Source organism: Cricetulus griseus, chromosome 3 (genome assembly GCF_003668045.3).
Source record: "Cricetulus griseus strain 17A/GY chromosome 3, alternate assembly CriGri-PICRH-1.0, whole genome shotgun sequence".
NCBI lineage: Eukaryota > Metazoa > Chordata > Mammalia > Rodentia > Cricetidae > Cricetulus > Cricetulus griseus.
In genome coordinates, this window is record NC_048596.1 from 91,420,121 (window position 1) to 91,434,565 (window position 14,445).

At 39.9% G+C, this 14,445-nt stretch overlaps 1 protein-coding gene across 1 annotated transcript in view; it reads left to right on the forward strand.

Annotated features, from left to right (window-relative positions):
* The window catches only part of Stk33 (serine/threonine kinase 33), a 90,415-nt gene that overhangs the window by 26,713 nt on the left and 49,257 nt on the right, over window positions 1-14,445 (forward strand). Inside the window, exons 6-8 of the mRNA XM_027410341.2 lie at window positions 4,221-4,309; window positions 6,105-6,192; window positions 8,429-8,504. Of these exons, the coding sequence (XP_027266142.1) occupies window positions 4,221-4,309; window positions 6,105-6,192; window positions 8,429-8,504 (253 nt within the window). The remainder of the gene's footprint in view (window positions 1-4,220; window positions 4,310-6,104; window positions 6,193-8,428; window positions 8,505-14,445) is intronic.

Consider the following 14,445-nt stretch of genomic DNA (forward strand, 5'->3'; position numbering starts at 1 on the left):
CCTCATGAACATAGATGCAAATATACTCAATAAAATACTGGAAAACTGAATCCAAGAACATATCAGAAAAATCATTCACTATGACCAAGTAAGATTCATCCCAGGGATACAAGGATGGTTCAACATATGAAAATCTGTCAATGTAATCTACCATATAAATAAACTGAAAGAAAAAACCATATGACCATCTTATTAGATACTGAAAAAGACTTTGACAAAATTCAGCTCCCCTTCATAATAAAGGTCTTGGAGAGAATAGGGATACAGGGAATATACCTAAACATAATAAAAACAATATACAGTAATCCAACAGCCAACATCAAACTAAATGGAGAGGAACTCAAAGCAATCCCACTGAAATCAGGAACAAGACAAGGCTGTCCACTCTCTCCATATCTATTCAACATAGTACTTGACTTTCTAGCTAGAGAAATAAGACAATGAAAGGAGATCAAGGGGACACAAATTGGAAAAGAAGTCAGTAATGTAGTAGGATACAAGATTAATTAAAAAAATGAGTAGCCCTCCTATGTACAGATGATAAATGGGCCGAGAAAGAAATCAGAGGAATATCACTCTTTACAATAGCCACAAGTAACATAAAATATCTTGGGGTAATGCTAACCAAACAAGTGAAAGACTTGTATGACAAAAACTTTAAATCTTTAAAGAAAGAAAATAAAGAAGATATCATAAAATGGGAAGATCTCCCATGCTCTTGGATAGGTAAGATCAACATAGTAAAAATGGCAATCCTACCAAAAGTAATCTGCAGATTCTGTGCAATCCCCATCAAAGTCCCAGCACAATTCTTCACAGACCTTGAAAGAACAACACTCAACTTCACATGGAAAAACAAAAAAATGCAGGATGGCCAAAAACCATTCTGTGCAATAAAGGATCATCTAGGGTCATCACCATCCCTGAGTTCAAGCTCTCCTATAGAGCTGTAGAAATGAAAATAGCTTGGTATTGGCACAAAAACAGACAGGTGTACCAATGGAATTGAATCAAAGACCCTGATATCAATCTACATACCTATGAACACCCAACCTTTGACAAAGAATCTAAAAATATAAAATGGAAAAAAGGAAAGCATATCCAACAATAGTGCTGGTATAACTGGCTATCAACATGTAGAAGAATGAAAATAGATCCATATGCACAAAACTCAAGTCCAAATGGATCAAAGACCTCAATATAAATCCATCTACACTGAACCTCATAGAAGAGAAAGTGGGAAATATACTTGAACACATAGGCACAGGAAACCACTTCCTAAATAGAACACCAGTAGCACAGACAGTGAGAGCAACAATTAATAAATGGAACCTCCTGAAACCGAGAAGCTTCTGTAAATCAAAGAACATGGTCATCAAGACAAAACGGATCCCTACAGAATGGGGAAAGATCTTCACCAACCCCACATCTGACAAAGGGTTGATCTCCAAAATATACAAAGAACTCAAGAAACTAGACATCAAACTACTAAATAATCCAATTAAAAATGGGGTACAGATCTAAACAGAGAATTCTCAACAGAACAATCTCAAATGGCAGAAAGACACTTAAGGAAATGCTCAACATCCTTAGACAAAACCACTCTACGATTCCATCCTACGCCAATCAGAATGGCTAAGATCAAAAATACCAATGACAGCTTATGTTGGAGAGGATGTGGAGAAAGGGGAACACTCCTCCATTGCTGGTGGGAGTGCCAACTTGTATAGCCACCATGGAAATCATTATGGCAATTTCTCAGAAAATTAGGAATCAACCTACTTCAAGACTCTGCAATACCACTTTTGGGCATATGCCCAAAGGAGGCACATTCACACCACACGGACATTTACTCAACTATGTTCATAGCAACATTATTCATAATAGCCAGATCTTGGAAACAATCTAGATGCCCCTCAACTGAAGAATGGATAAAGAATATGTGGTTCATTTGCCCAATGGAGTACTACTCAGTGGTAAGAAACAATGACATCCTAAAATTTACAGGCAAATGGACAGAGCTAGAAAAAATCATCCTGAGTAAGGTAACCCAGACCCAGAAAGTCAAATATAGTATGTGCTCACTCATAAGTGGATACTAGACATAAAGCAAAAGATACCTACCCTATAATCTACAACCCCAGAGAAGCTAGAACCCTCTTCCAAACCGATGGAAGCAGATGCAGAAATCCACAACTAACCAATGGGCCAAGCTCTTACAATTGAAGTGAGGGAGGAGCGATAATATGATCAAAGGAGTCAAGATCATGATGGGGAAACCCATAGAATCAGCAGTCCTGGTCTGACAAATGGGAACCTGCATGAGACTGAACTAGACTCCCTTAATATAGGTGACAATGGGGTGACTGGGACAATATATGAAGCCACTGGCAGTGGGTTCAAGACCTAACATTAATGCACAAACTGACTTAGTGGAGCCAATGCCATATGGAGAGATACCTTGCCCAACCTAGACACAGGGGTGTGGGGTGGAGAGGTGCCTTGGTCCTGCCTCAAATACATGATGGGACAGACTCAGTAGACTTCCTACTTTGTGGAGCAGATGGGAGGAGTGGAGAGTGGAGGGAGTGGGAGGAGAAGAAGGAAGGGGAACTTGGATTGGAATGTAAAAAATAAATTAATTTAAAAAGTGCCAAAAAAGACCACACTTCCAAAAAGAAGAAGAAGGAGAAGGAGAAAAAGAAGAAGAAGAAGAAGAAGAAGAAGAAGAAGAAGAAGAAGAAGAAGAAGAAGAAGAAGAAGAAGAAGAAGAAGGAGAAGAAGAAGAAGAAATCATTTGGAGTAATTTGATAATGCTTAAAAACAACCATGTTTAAAAAAGAACTCTGCTTATTGTCATAGCTTTACTGACTCAAGTGTTACTGCTGTCACTTTGTCCCATGCTCCCCTTTTCTTTGAGGTTCTTGGATGTGGCTTTAGAACATTCTCATTTTACAGGTGAGAAAGTATTTTTTCCACAATGGTCAGTGACAGGCTTTGGGATCTCAGTTTCCTCAGCACCTACTGTGTTGTGCTCAGCCCTAGAGTTACGAAGATGAAAAAATTAGGGCCCCTGCCCCTCAAGTAGCTTAGGCTAGCAGGAGATGGAGTACAGAAAACAGCTTGTAATCCAGTGTGGCGATTTCTTAATGGAGAGTGGTGTGAAATGCAGGGAGCTTACCTGTGTGTCAGAACTAGATGTGGGAATACAGGCCCAGACAAGAGAAGGATTCCTGTGAGGAAATACTTGCAGAGGCCCAATGCCATGCTTGTCTCAGTTCTCCATTGTCAAGTGATACATTCTTTTTCAGTATATTTCTATAAAATCTTAACAGCATTTTTTTGGGGGGGTGAGATTTTTAAAATTATTCTAAAAAAGGTGAGAATATCAAAGATAAAAATGTGGGGTATTAGGGAGATTTGTCCCCATGGAGGATAAAAACATCACAAAATACGTTAATTAAAGCGGCATGGTATGTATGTAAGTAGAGACAGGTGGAGTAACAGAATCAGGAAGAATTCCAAAGACAAAGCCTGGGGGATATCTGAGAACTGTGAGTGATTAGCCACAACTGCCAGTCAAGGTCTAGTTGTGCTGCATTTCCCTAGAAGTTGTACACTTAACTTTCTACAGCTTGGGAAGCATTTGCTGTGGATGTGAACTCAGCCAGTTATTTGCAGAGGAGTGTTTGATACACTATTTGAATGCACATAGAAATCTCACCTCAAATTTGACCTGTTTAGCCCCGAGAGCTGTGGGTTTTATTTCAACATATAAACAGTATGAAAATGTATACTGATATTTTAGAAAAACACACTGAAATTCAGTGTATGCACGTGTAGCCAAGTTACAATGTGTTAAAATGTTAATGTTGACAGTAATGTTATAACAGAGGCACAGTCCCTGCTTTGTGACCCAAGGATACAGAAACCCTTAGCTGGCCTGTGTTGTGACCCAGGTTGCCTTTGTTCTCCTGGGACTGTGTGGCCTCGGACAGATCCCCTTCCACACTCACTAGGCTGAGACATTAGTTTGGGACAACAGGGAGCACACAGAGATGAGAAAACAGCTTCTGATAGAGATGTAGAGAAGAGGGGCATAAGTAAAAACAGAACAGGGAAGAATTGTACTTGGCCTCCCCTCATACTTTATTTATCTGTCCTGTTTCTGTCCTCTCTGTCTTTCTGATGTTCACTGTGCTTGTCTGTCTTCCTGGCAGATATAGTGCACAGAGATCTGAAGCTGGAGAACATAATGGTTAAAAGCAGCTTTACGGATGATAACAATGAAATGAACCTGAACATAAAGGTGAGAGCCTAGAGCTCCTACTCAGTATTGCTCTGAAAACAACCAGCAGCAAAGTGGCCAAAGACATCTTAAACACATTTTGGTGACTTTCAAATCTAAGCCATTTGTGCTAAGGAGTTAAAAATTCACAAAAGAAGTTGTAACTGATAAAAATAATCTTACAAGCTAAGTGATGCTACTGATTGTGTTTTTCAAAGTGCATATTCCTTTGGATGGTTCTAAATCATTAGTTAATAGCAAGCAAACAGATGCTCTGAATTCTAATTAATTTCAAAATTATGTCTGGTAATTTGATGTAAATGTGTTACAGATTTAGAGAAAAACACACCTTGGCTGTGCTTTTGATACTAAATTAATGCTACAGTCTGTATTTCTCATTGAAATTTTTCCTGGGTATTAATATTTATGTCTTAACCACAATTAATGTGCCAAGTGTTTATTCTTGAAGATTTTATTCAAATTAAGTGTTCCTTAATGTCAAATAAATGATAGAATACATTATTTATTACTTAGCACTTAAATAGTGGCTGCTTTCAAAATGTGTGCAAGTGTTAACTTTAGAATCAAATGTGTCTGTAAGTTGCCATTGCAGAAGCTAACTCCATATGCAGTAGAAACAGACTCAGCAACACTGCTGACATCCTTTGGTGACTGTTCTTTATAGTCCATTGTAAACTCCATGCAGGCAGGAACTTAGGTCATTTTGCTCTTTGTTGGAATGTGGAGGAGAGCCTGAGACAACATGCTCGGTTAACCTCTGGTAAACAAGAGACTCTGCTCTCCAAGTAGTGGAACTAGATCGTGAAAGTTTTTAATATGTTTTGTATCTGTAGAGGTGTTGTGTGGAGACAGATAGATTTAAGCTCCGAGTGGGCTATTTATGGAAAGTCCTGGAGTAATTGATTCAAGACATGCTGACGCACACTTGTATTCCCAGCACAGGAGAGGGGAAACAGGATTGCCATGAGTTTAAGGCAAGCCTGGCCATATAGTGTGCTTTAAGTTGGCCTGGGCTGCAGAGTGAGACCCTGTATAAAAGAAAAAGAGATGGGTTTGGTAATGTCATGTGTTAATTAGGAACATTTCCTTATGCTTTGTAAGGTATAGACAATTTGCATTTAGTGTGAATAAAGAACCTATGTGCCTTTGTTTCTGCTTTGAGTCCAAGGGCATTCCATTTTGAGAGACAACCAAGGACACATGACAAATACTTAGTAACTGAAGGTGTAATTAGGAGACTTAGGGAGCAGGAGACTAAAGTTGCAACAAAAGGCCTTCAGGCCATCTGTGGCCAGGCCATGTTGGCATGGGCCTTTTTGTCCTTGCTAATTTGCTTCATTTTAAGTAATGTAGCAATTGTGGTATACTTGATACTCACAAAGGACATAATAGTAGTGGAAAACAAGCATTTATTAGTTATACATGTTAAAGAAGAGTCTTAGTAAGTGTTGATAATGATAACTATTTTTATTTAAACAGTGCTTTTGTTGGACCATAACTCCAGCATCAGAAAAATAGATAACACATTCCAAGGCTAGGCTGTATTTTGTGTTGTGTGGAGACAGATGAAAAAACTTATAAAAATCCTTACCAAGAAGAATTAACAAAAGGCATGAACAGTCAACATCCTGGGTTCTCACTACCAAGTTTCTCTGCACCCAGAGAGGGTGGGCAGAGAGGGAAAGTCAAGTCTTTATTAGTAATACAGGGAAAAGCCTGTCCCAGCAAGTGAGGATTAAATACAGTTACAGTGGATGGAAGTCACTGAGTGACTGAGCTGTGTGTCTGCTCTCAGGTGACTGATTTTGGCCTGGCAGTCAAGAAGCATGGCTCCAGGAGTGAAGGCATGATGCAGACCACGTGCGGCACTCCTATTTATATGGGTAAGTGAGAAGACTTGAAAAAAAGGTAGAACACCTGAAAGGGGTGGTAGCCAATACCTATGACCTCAACATTTGGGAGGCTGAGACAGGAGGATTGCCAGAGTCTACACAGTGAACTCCGATTTATATAATCACCATGCCAATGAGACCACAGCATTTTTGTTACCCTGACTTTCTCTACCAGTTCCCCTCTGGTGTCCCAGTAATTACCAGTGCAGCCCATCGCTAGATTCAGTTGCACTCACATCATACAGTGTGTACTTATTTGTGTCTTCTGTTCCATAGAATGGTTTTGCTATTTTATGCATGTTGTTGTATCAGTAGTTTATCTGTTTTTATTGCTGAAAAGTATACTTTGTTCATTGTGCTTTTTTTGCCTACTTGATGCATAAAGTTTTTAAATTGTTTTATCTTACTTGGGAGAAGGCTACTTTAGATTCTGTTCATATCCTCCCATTGGCAAAAGACATCTGGTCTGTAGTTACATGGGGAAAATATATCCAAGCACCCTGAGTTTTATGCCTGCTTATTAGTTGTCTACACTGATAACAAGCGAGAGAGCAAGAGGGAAGACAGATGGTTTGTGGAGCTTTGCTGACTTCCTAAATGGCTCCTTGGCACAGATATTCTGGCTTCTGCCTCCCTGAGGGCTGGGATGACAGTGCAAGTAGAAATGCCCCTGATAATTAGGAAGACTGAAAAAGTGGAGGCCAGGAGTTTTAGTGCCTGCTATGTGTACAGCCGTAAGGCAGCCTTCACTGAATCTTACCTCAGAATTTGCCTTCATGACAGACACATGGCCATTGAACAACTTTCACTTTGCTCGTCCTGTATTTAAAGTTTTACATGCAGTTAAACATTGCAAACACACACAATAACTGCAAAAAGAGGAATGCTGTAAATTTTCAATTATTTGGAGACAAAGTATCCAATTTGTGAACTATTTATAGTTTAGCTCTTTCTCATTCTCTTATGTATCTTTTGGCTTCTTTTTGTTGTTTACCATTTCTTTAATATAGAGAGTGGGGAAAATAAAATTCTATATGTTTTTAGTGGTTGTTATAAAAGTGTGTGTGTGTGTGTGTGTGTGTGTGTGTGTGTGTGTGTATGTATGTATTCATGAGCTCCAGTGGGTGCACTCACATGTGAGGGCATACATGCACATGGCCAGTGTGTTAGTGGAAAAGACTGGGAATGCTTTCTCCATAAGCACACAGCTTTCCCATGGGAAACAGTCTAGAGTGTGCTACTGCAGTCAAGTCTTCATGGTTTCCACCCTCACTGACAGGGCATCAAGTGCCTTCATGACTGGCTCATGGGATTCTGAACACAACTTATTATGCAAAGTCACTTTGTAAATTTTAAAGTTCTTTTGAAAACTATATATGAATCTTATTTTTGTGTTTGTGACTGTTTTCTTTAGAGAAATATTATCTATATGTGTAAAAGTAAAGTAGAGCTATTCCTTGGTATCATAGTGGCGTTTTTAAGAAGCCAGCCATTATAAAGCAAACCCCTCAAAGCTCATCTTTAAAGCATGTGCCATCTTAAGGTTAAAGGCATGGTGCTGCTTTGAGAGGCTGTTTGAAGGGACCCTGTTGTGAACACCTTTGTCAATCAGAGAGCGCAGAATTGAGTCACATACTTGGAATCTCATCCTGCACTGGGACTCATTGGTGCTTTGACCCAGTCTTATGTGAGTGTGATTTCTATCTCAGTTTTCTTACTTAGGAAATATGAGAAATAATGTATGTTCTGTCATTTTAGTGCTCTGATATTTAATTATTATTATAATTATTCTATTGAAGTGATTCATAACCACAATATTAGCTTTTCTATGAATTCAGATTTATACATATTGGCCTTGATTAAATAATATTTACTTAAGTGGTGTGTTTCCTTCTATTTGGGGCAAAGTCTAAGGTAGTATTGTCTTCTAGTATAACTACACAACCTTTGTAAAATCACTTAATCATTTTACAGGAATAACGAACTGCATATTTAGCAATGCAGTTTATGCCATTGTCCCATTAAGAACTAATTGATAGGAGTGAGGATTTGGTGACATCAGTTGGAAGGCCTGTACATTATTCATTCAGCATCTGCTGCTGGCTCTTTTTTTCCCTCTGGAGGAATAAATTACAACACATCAGCACATTTTTCATGCTTTGTATTTAAGCAATTGAAAGTCATTTATTGTATTATTAATATTATTTTATTTCTGCTTATTTGGCAGCACCAGAGGTTATCAATGCCCATGAGTACAGCCAGCAGTGCGACATTTGGAGCATAGGCGTCATAATGTACCTTTTGTAAGTAGCCTACTATAAATAAAATGGAAGCCTTTGGCTGTAGATTGGCATAGATTTTAAATTAAAACTATAAACAGTATATTTTTAAAGGTGTCATTTAAAATCTGATTGGGATACTGTTCTGAGTACTCTCTCACTAGGTTTCAGGATCATCTCCTAAGTATTTAGTTAGTGCTGTACATTCACAATGTTCAATTTTGCTTTCCACTGATCTACAAATTTAAGAGCATACCACACAATCCAAGCTAAGTGAAAATCTGTCTTTCCTGGTCCCTTGCTGAAGCTTAGAGCTTCCCCTGTAGGCCACCAGGAATAGGGAAGGAGGGCCACCTGCCCTAGAGCTGCCCACATCTACAGGCACAATGGGGAGTGAGCGTAGGTGAGTGTAGTTAGGTAGAGGTTGCTTCAGGATTTAGGGACTGTTTTGTATTTCTCAGTTCCCTGAACACTGTGAGAGCCTCGGTGATTCTTGCTCTTTCCCCCCTCTCGCTCTCATGATTCAGTCAAATCCTAAGTCCTGGAAAGTTTGCCTGTGAAGTGTTCTCACCTGTTGATGGTGAGGACCTATCCATCTTTCTATGACCTTATCATTTCAGGATCTTTCTGGCTGCTTTCCTGCTCCTGTTCATCCTCCACTTCATCTGATCTTTGCACTGCTTGCAGGATTGTCATCTGCATCATACTCTTTCTAGACTAAAGCCCTCTGATAATTACTTCTTGTTCTATAAAATTATCAGCTCATCTGACATGGTGTGACTTGGCAGATTGTTCACAACCTCACTCTAGCTCACTTTTCCAGGCTTGGGCTGTGTGTGTGTTTTCATGTACCTGCCTCTGTGATGACTCATGTTCTGCATTGCATGGTGTGTGTGTGTGTGTGTGTGTGTGTGTGTGTGTGTGTGTGTGTGTGTGTATTTATGTGTGCATGTGCAAATGTGTGTACCGTGAGTGCTTACTCTTTTCTTCTCTGTGAACTTGTCTCCTAGGTTGGGCAAACACTAAAGCTTTCTATTTTCCTAACTCCTACCTTAGTCAGAAGATATATATTTATTATATATAAACATTTTCTGCATTCCACAGAGGATTTAAGTCATCATTTAAAAAGTCAGGCAAAATAGTAACACTCAAACACAAATATATGGCTGCGTTATTAGTTCAGTTGGTAAAGTACCTGCCCAGCACACAGGAATACCTGCTTTGATCCCCAGCACTGCATATACCAGGTGTGGTGGTTCAATCCTTCAATTTCAGCACTAGGGAAATGGAAGCAGGGGGAGCAGAACTTACAGGTCACTCTTGGCTACATAGTCTGTTCCAGGCTACATGAGACTGTCATGATGTAACAATAACAATTCTAATGCAGAAATATTTAACATTAAGTTTTGCTTGCACATGTGTACCTTCGATAGCACTCATTGTGATATATGTGAAATAGCAACTTTTTTTTTCCAAGACAGGGTTTCTATGTGTAACAGCCCTGGTTGTCCTGGAACTCACTTTGTAGAGGCTGGCCTTGTACCCACAGAATTCAGCCTGCCTCTACCTTCCAAGTACTGAGATTAAAGGTGTGCATCACCCCCAAGCCAAATTACATGGAAATATTTACAATATTCTATCTATCATATCTATTTTCCTTGTTTTAAGTTCTGTGAAAGACAGTTCAAATTATTCATCCTGGCATCCTATACAACAGTCAGCCCATATTCAGTGCTCAGTACACTTGTTAAATTGAATTAAGTGAATTTTCTAAGAGGTGTTTTAAAAAGTTAGTGACCATTGTTCTATCTTTGAGTGAATCTGAACATTTTAATGTCAATGCAACATTAGTTTTATGGTCATGTTGCTGTGCACTGCCTCTTCCGTATCATGTCTAAACACTAACATCACTGTAGTTATATCTTCACGGGCAGTAGAAGCCAGATGATGTGATTGCGGCTGTAACTGGGTTGGTTCACATGCATCATTGCCTAGACAGCATGAAGTATGAATGGATTCATAAAGCTTTGTGCCGATTAGAATCATGGGGCAAAAATCCCGAGTTTAGCCTTTAATTAACATGTAACTATTTAAATAAATCTTTCATATTCTTAAGACTGTCTACAAAAGTCCATGTTAATTTGCATAATGAATCATCACACAATCCATATGGTGTTTGTTACTTTTTGAATTTGCTGTTAAGGAAAGCAAGTGTATTACCTACCTTTCATTTTCCCCCCTCTTTCTTAACTATCTAATTTGAATGTTTCTGCTGCAGAGTGTGGTTGCACATCATCGTAATGGCTCCTTCCTTTCTTCACAGAAGATCCTCACTTAGCTCACCAGTGCCTACTCATTAATCTGTTGGAGCCCTGTGGCACTATAGACAATTCCCTTCACCCTGAGCACAGCACACAGCCTTCTCCATGTGGGCTACTTCCTTGTTTATCAGTTAACCCAGATTCATTTCTACTTAATTGGACAATGATAACATACTTTCTGAATGTGAAATTAACATAAATAAATATTCTTTATGGTTCCTATCCTCTGCTGTCCTAACTCCTATTAATGCAACAGAAAATAATAGGGAGCTTTAAGAGGCATTTTTCACGTCCTGGATTCCCTTTTCTGGAAGTGCTGGGAAATTGCTGTCATAAAGCTCCATATGCTGCTGATTGACCAACCATTAGATGCATTTTGCGTAAATAAAATTGCACAGGACAGAAAAAAGTGGAAAATTTAAAATGTAGCCCTTAAGCTATAGTTGCTTGCAGAGGCTGCTAAGAGATTGGGGGCCATGCATATCACTGCTTGATAACAGGCTCAATGAGCTGGGCCTTAGCTGGCCTGTACTTGTTATAATAGATAGTAAGTGTCCATACAACCATTTTTCTGATTGTTTTCTTTCTGTGTTCTATGGCTTTTAAAATTCCATTTTAAAACTAAGCAATAGTAAACCAAGTAAGGAGAAAGAAGTGTTAGAATGAGCTTGAGAAATGAAAAGTATAAAAGTAAGGATTTGTGCAACAGCTTGACAACTACTAATCCCCTAACAAGAAGCTTTTGCAGGAGAAGCTCTCTCCTCCAGACTATGTCCTTGGCTGCTGGCAAAATTCTTCATTTTCATCATCATTGTCATAAAGTACCAAATTTTACCTTGATCGGAAAATGTTCACAATTGGATTTTTAAAATAAAACTTAGAAAATATAACTGAAGGAAGTCAGTAAAAATATAAAATGTAGAAGACTTAGGCTTTATTATACTGAAGTAGACTGTACCTTGGCAAGTATAATGGAATAATGCCATTTTTGTTTTCTAGTAAAGGTGGAAGGAAGGTCTATGCCTAAGAGTTGAGGCATTGATCTGCCAAGTTGCTTTTGCTGTGTCACCTTCTGCCTGGGTGTCCCTGGACATGCCTGCTGGTTGTCTTCAGGGTTGTCCTGAGATGTTGGGGTTGTTGTTGATGGTTATGTTAACATCGACTGAGAATGTACTCAGAGGCACTGAACTCAACTCGGAAGTATACTGTTATAGTTCTGGCCTAGGTCAGCTAATGGACTCGGCTTGGTTGGCTTGCCCCTAACTCTGCTAGAAAGAAGTTAACTAAATAGTCCCTGTGTTATAGATACAGGCAGGCCCATGCTTGCTTAACCCTTGGTGCTTGGTGCTTGGTGCTTGGACTGTTCTGCTGTTAGCTTTGTGTTTACCCAGTATCTGCCCTTTCTCACTAGTGATTTTCATCCTGGCCTTCTTTTTATTTTTAATTAGAAAGAAGATTATTTTACATGTTAATCCCAGGTCCCTCTCCCTCTCCTCCTCCCCTGAACCCTCCCCCCAAATTAATACCCTACCTATCCTATACCCTTTCTGCTCCCCAGGGAGGGTGAGGCCTTCTGTAGGGGGGTCTTCAAAGTCTGTCGTATCCTTTGAGATAGGGCCTAGGCCAACCCCCTTGTGTCTAGGCTCAGGGAGTATCCCTCCATGTGGGATGGGCTCCCAGGGTCCATTCCTATGCTAGGGATAAGTACTGATAAGTACTACAAGGGGCCCCATAGATTTCCAAGGTCTCCTTACTGACACCCACATTCAGGGGGTCTGGATCAATCCAATGCTGGTTTCCCAGCTATCAGCCTGGGGACCAAGAGCTCCCCCTTGTTCAGGTCAGCTGTTTCTGTGGGTTTCACCAGCCTGGTATGGACCCCTATGCTCATCTGTCCTCCTTTTCTGAAACTGGATTTCAGTTCCGTTCAAGGTTTAGCTGTGGGTGTCTGCTTCTATTTCTACCAGCTGCTGGCTGAAAGCTATACGATGGCATATGAATTAGTCATCAATCTCATTATCAGAAGAGGGCATGTAAGAAAGTCTCTCCACTGTTGCTTAGATGGTTAGTTGGTGTCATCTTTGTAGCTTTCCAGACACTTCCCTAGTGCTTGATTTCTCTTTAAACCTATAATGTTTCCCTCTATTATATTATCTCTTATCTTGCTCTCTTCTGTTCTTCTCCAAACTCAACCTCCCTGCCCCACCATGTCTTCCTCACCCCTCCTCTTCTCCCCTTCTCATTCTCCAAGTTCCCTCTCCCCTACCTAACCCCATGCTCCCAATTTGCTCAGGAGATCTTGTCTCTTTCCCCTTCTCCAGGGAACCATGTATGTCTCTCTTAGGGTCCTCCTTGTTTACTAGCTTCTCTGGCAGTGTGGATTGTAGGCTGGTAATCCTTTACTCTCTGTCTAAAATCCACATATGAGTGAGAACATACCATGTTTGTCTTTTTGTGACTGGGTTACCTTGCTCAGAATGGTTTCTTCTAGTTCCATCCATTTGCCAGCAAATTTCAAGATCCCATTGTTTGTTTTTGTTTGTTTGTTTGTCTTTGTCCCCCCCCCCCCCGCTGAGTAGTACTCCATTTCGTAAATGTACCACATTTTCTCTATCCATTCTTTAATTGAGAGTCATCTAGGTTGTTTCCAGGTTCTGGCTATTACAAATAATTCTGCGATGAACATCGTTGAACAGATGTCCTTGTTGTATGAATGTGCTTCTTTTGGGCATATGCCTAAGAGTGGAATTGCTGGATCTTGTGGTAGACTCATTCCCATTTTCCTGCAGAATTGCCATACTGATTTCCAAAGTGGCTGTACAAGTTGGCACTCCCAACAGCAGTGGAGGAGTGTTCCCTTTCTCCACATCCTCTCCAGCATAAATTGGTGTTTTTTATTTTAGCCATTCTGACAGGTGTAAGATAGTATCTCAGAGTTGTTGTGATTTGCATTTCCCTGATGGCTAAGGATGTTGAACACTTTCTTATGTGTCTTTCAGCCATTTTAGATTCCTCTATTGAGAATTGTCAATTTAGTTCTGTACCCCACTTTTTAATGGGATTATTTGGTGTTTGGCAGACTATCTTCTTGAGTTCTTTGTAAATTTTGGAGATCAGCTCTCTGTTGGATGTGGAGTTGGTGAATATCTTTTCCCAATCCGTGGGCTGCTGTTTTGTCTTGTTGACTGTGTCCTTTGTCTTACAGAAGCTTCTCAGTTTCAGGAGATCCCCATTTTTTAATTGTTGATTTCAGTGTCTGCGCTACTGGTGTTATGTTTAGGAATCGGTCTCCTGTACCAATCCGTTCAAGGGTATTTCCTACTTTCTCTTCTAGTAAGTTCAGTGTGGCTGGATGTATGTTGAGGTCTTTGATTCATTTGGACTTAAGTTTTGTGCATGGTGATAGACATGGATCTATCTGCAGTCTTCTACATGCCAGCATCCAGCTATGCCAGCACCGTTGGTTGAAGATGCTTTCTTTATTCCATTGTATAGCTTTAGCTTCTTTTTCAAAAATCAGGTGTTTGTAGGTGTGCGGGTTAATATCAGCATTTTCAACTCGATTCCATTGGTCTACCTGTCTGTTTTTGTGCCAATATCAAGCTTTCTGCATTGTAACCTTTAATCCTAGTGTCTCCCCACCC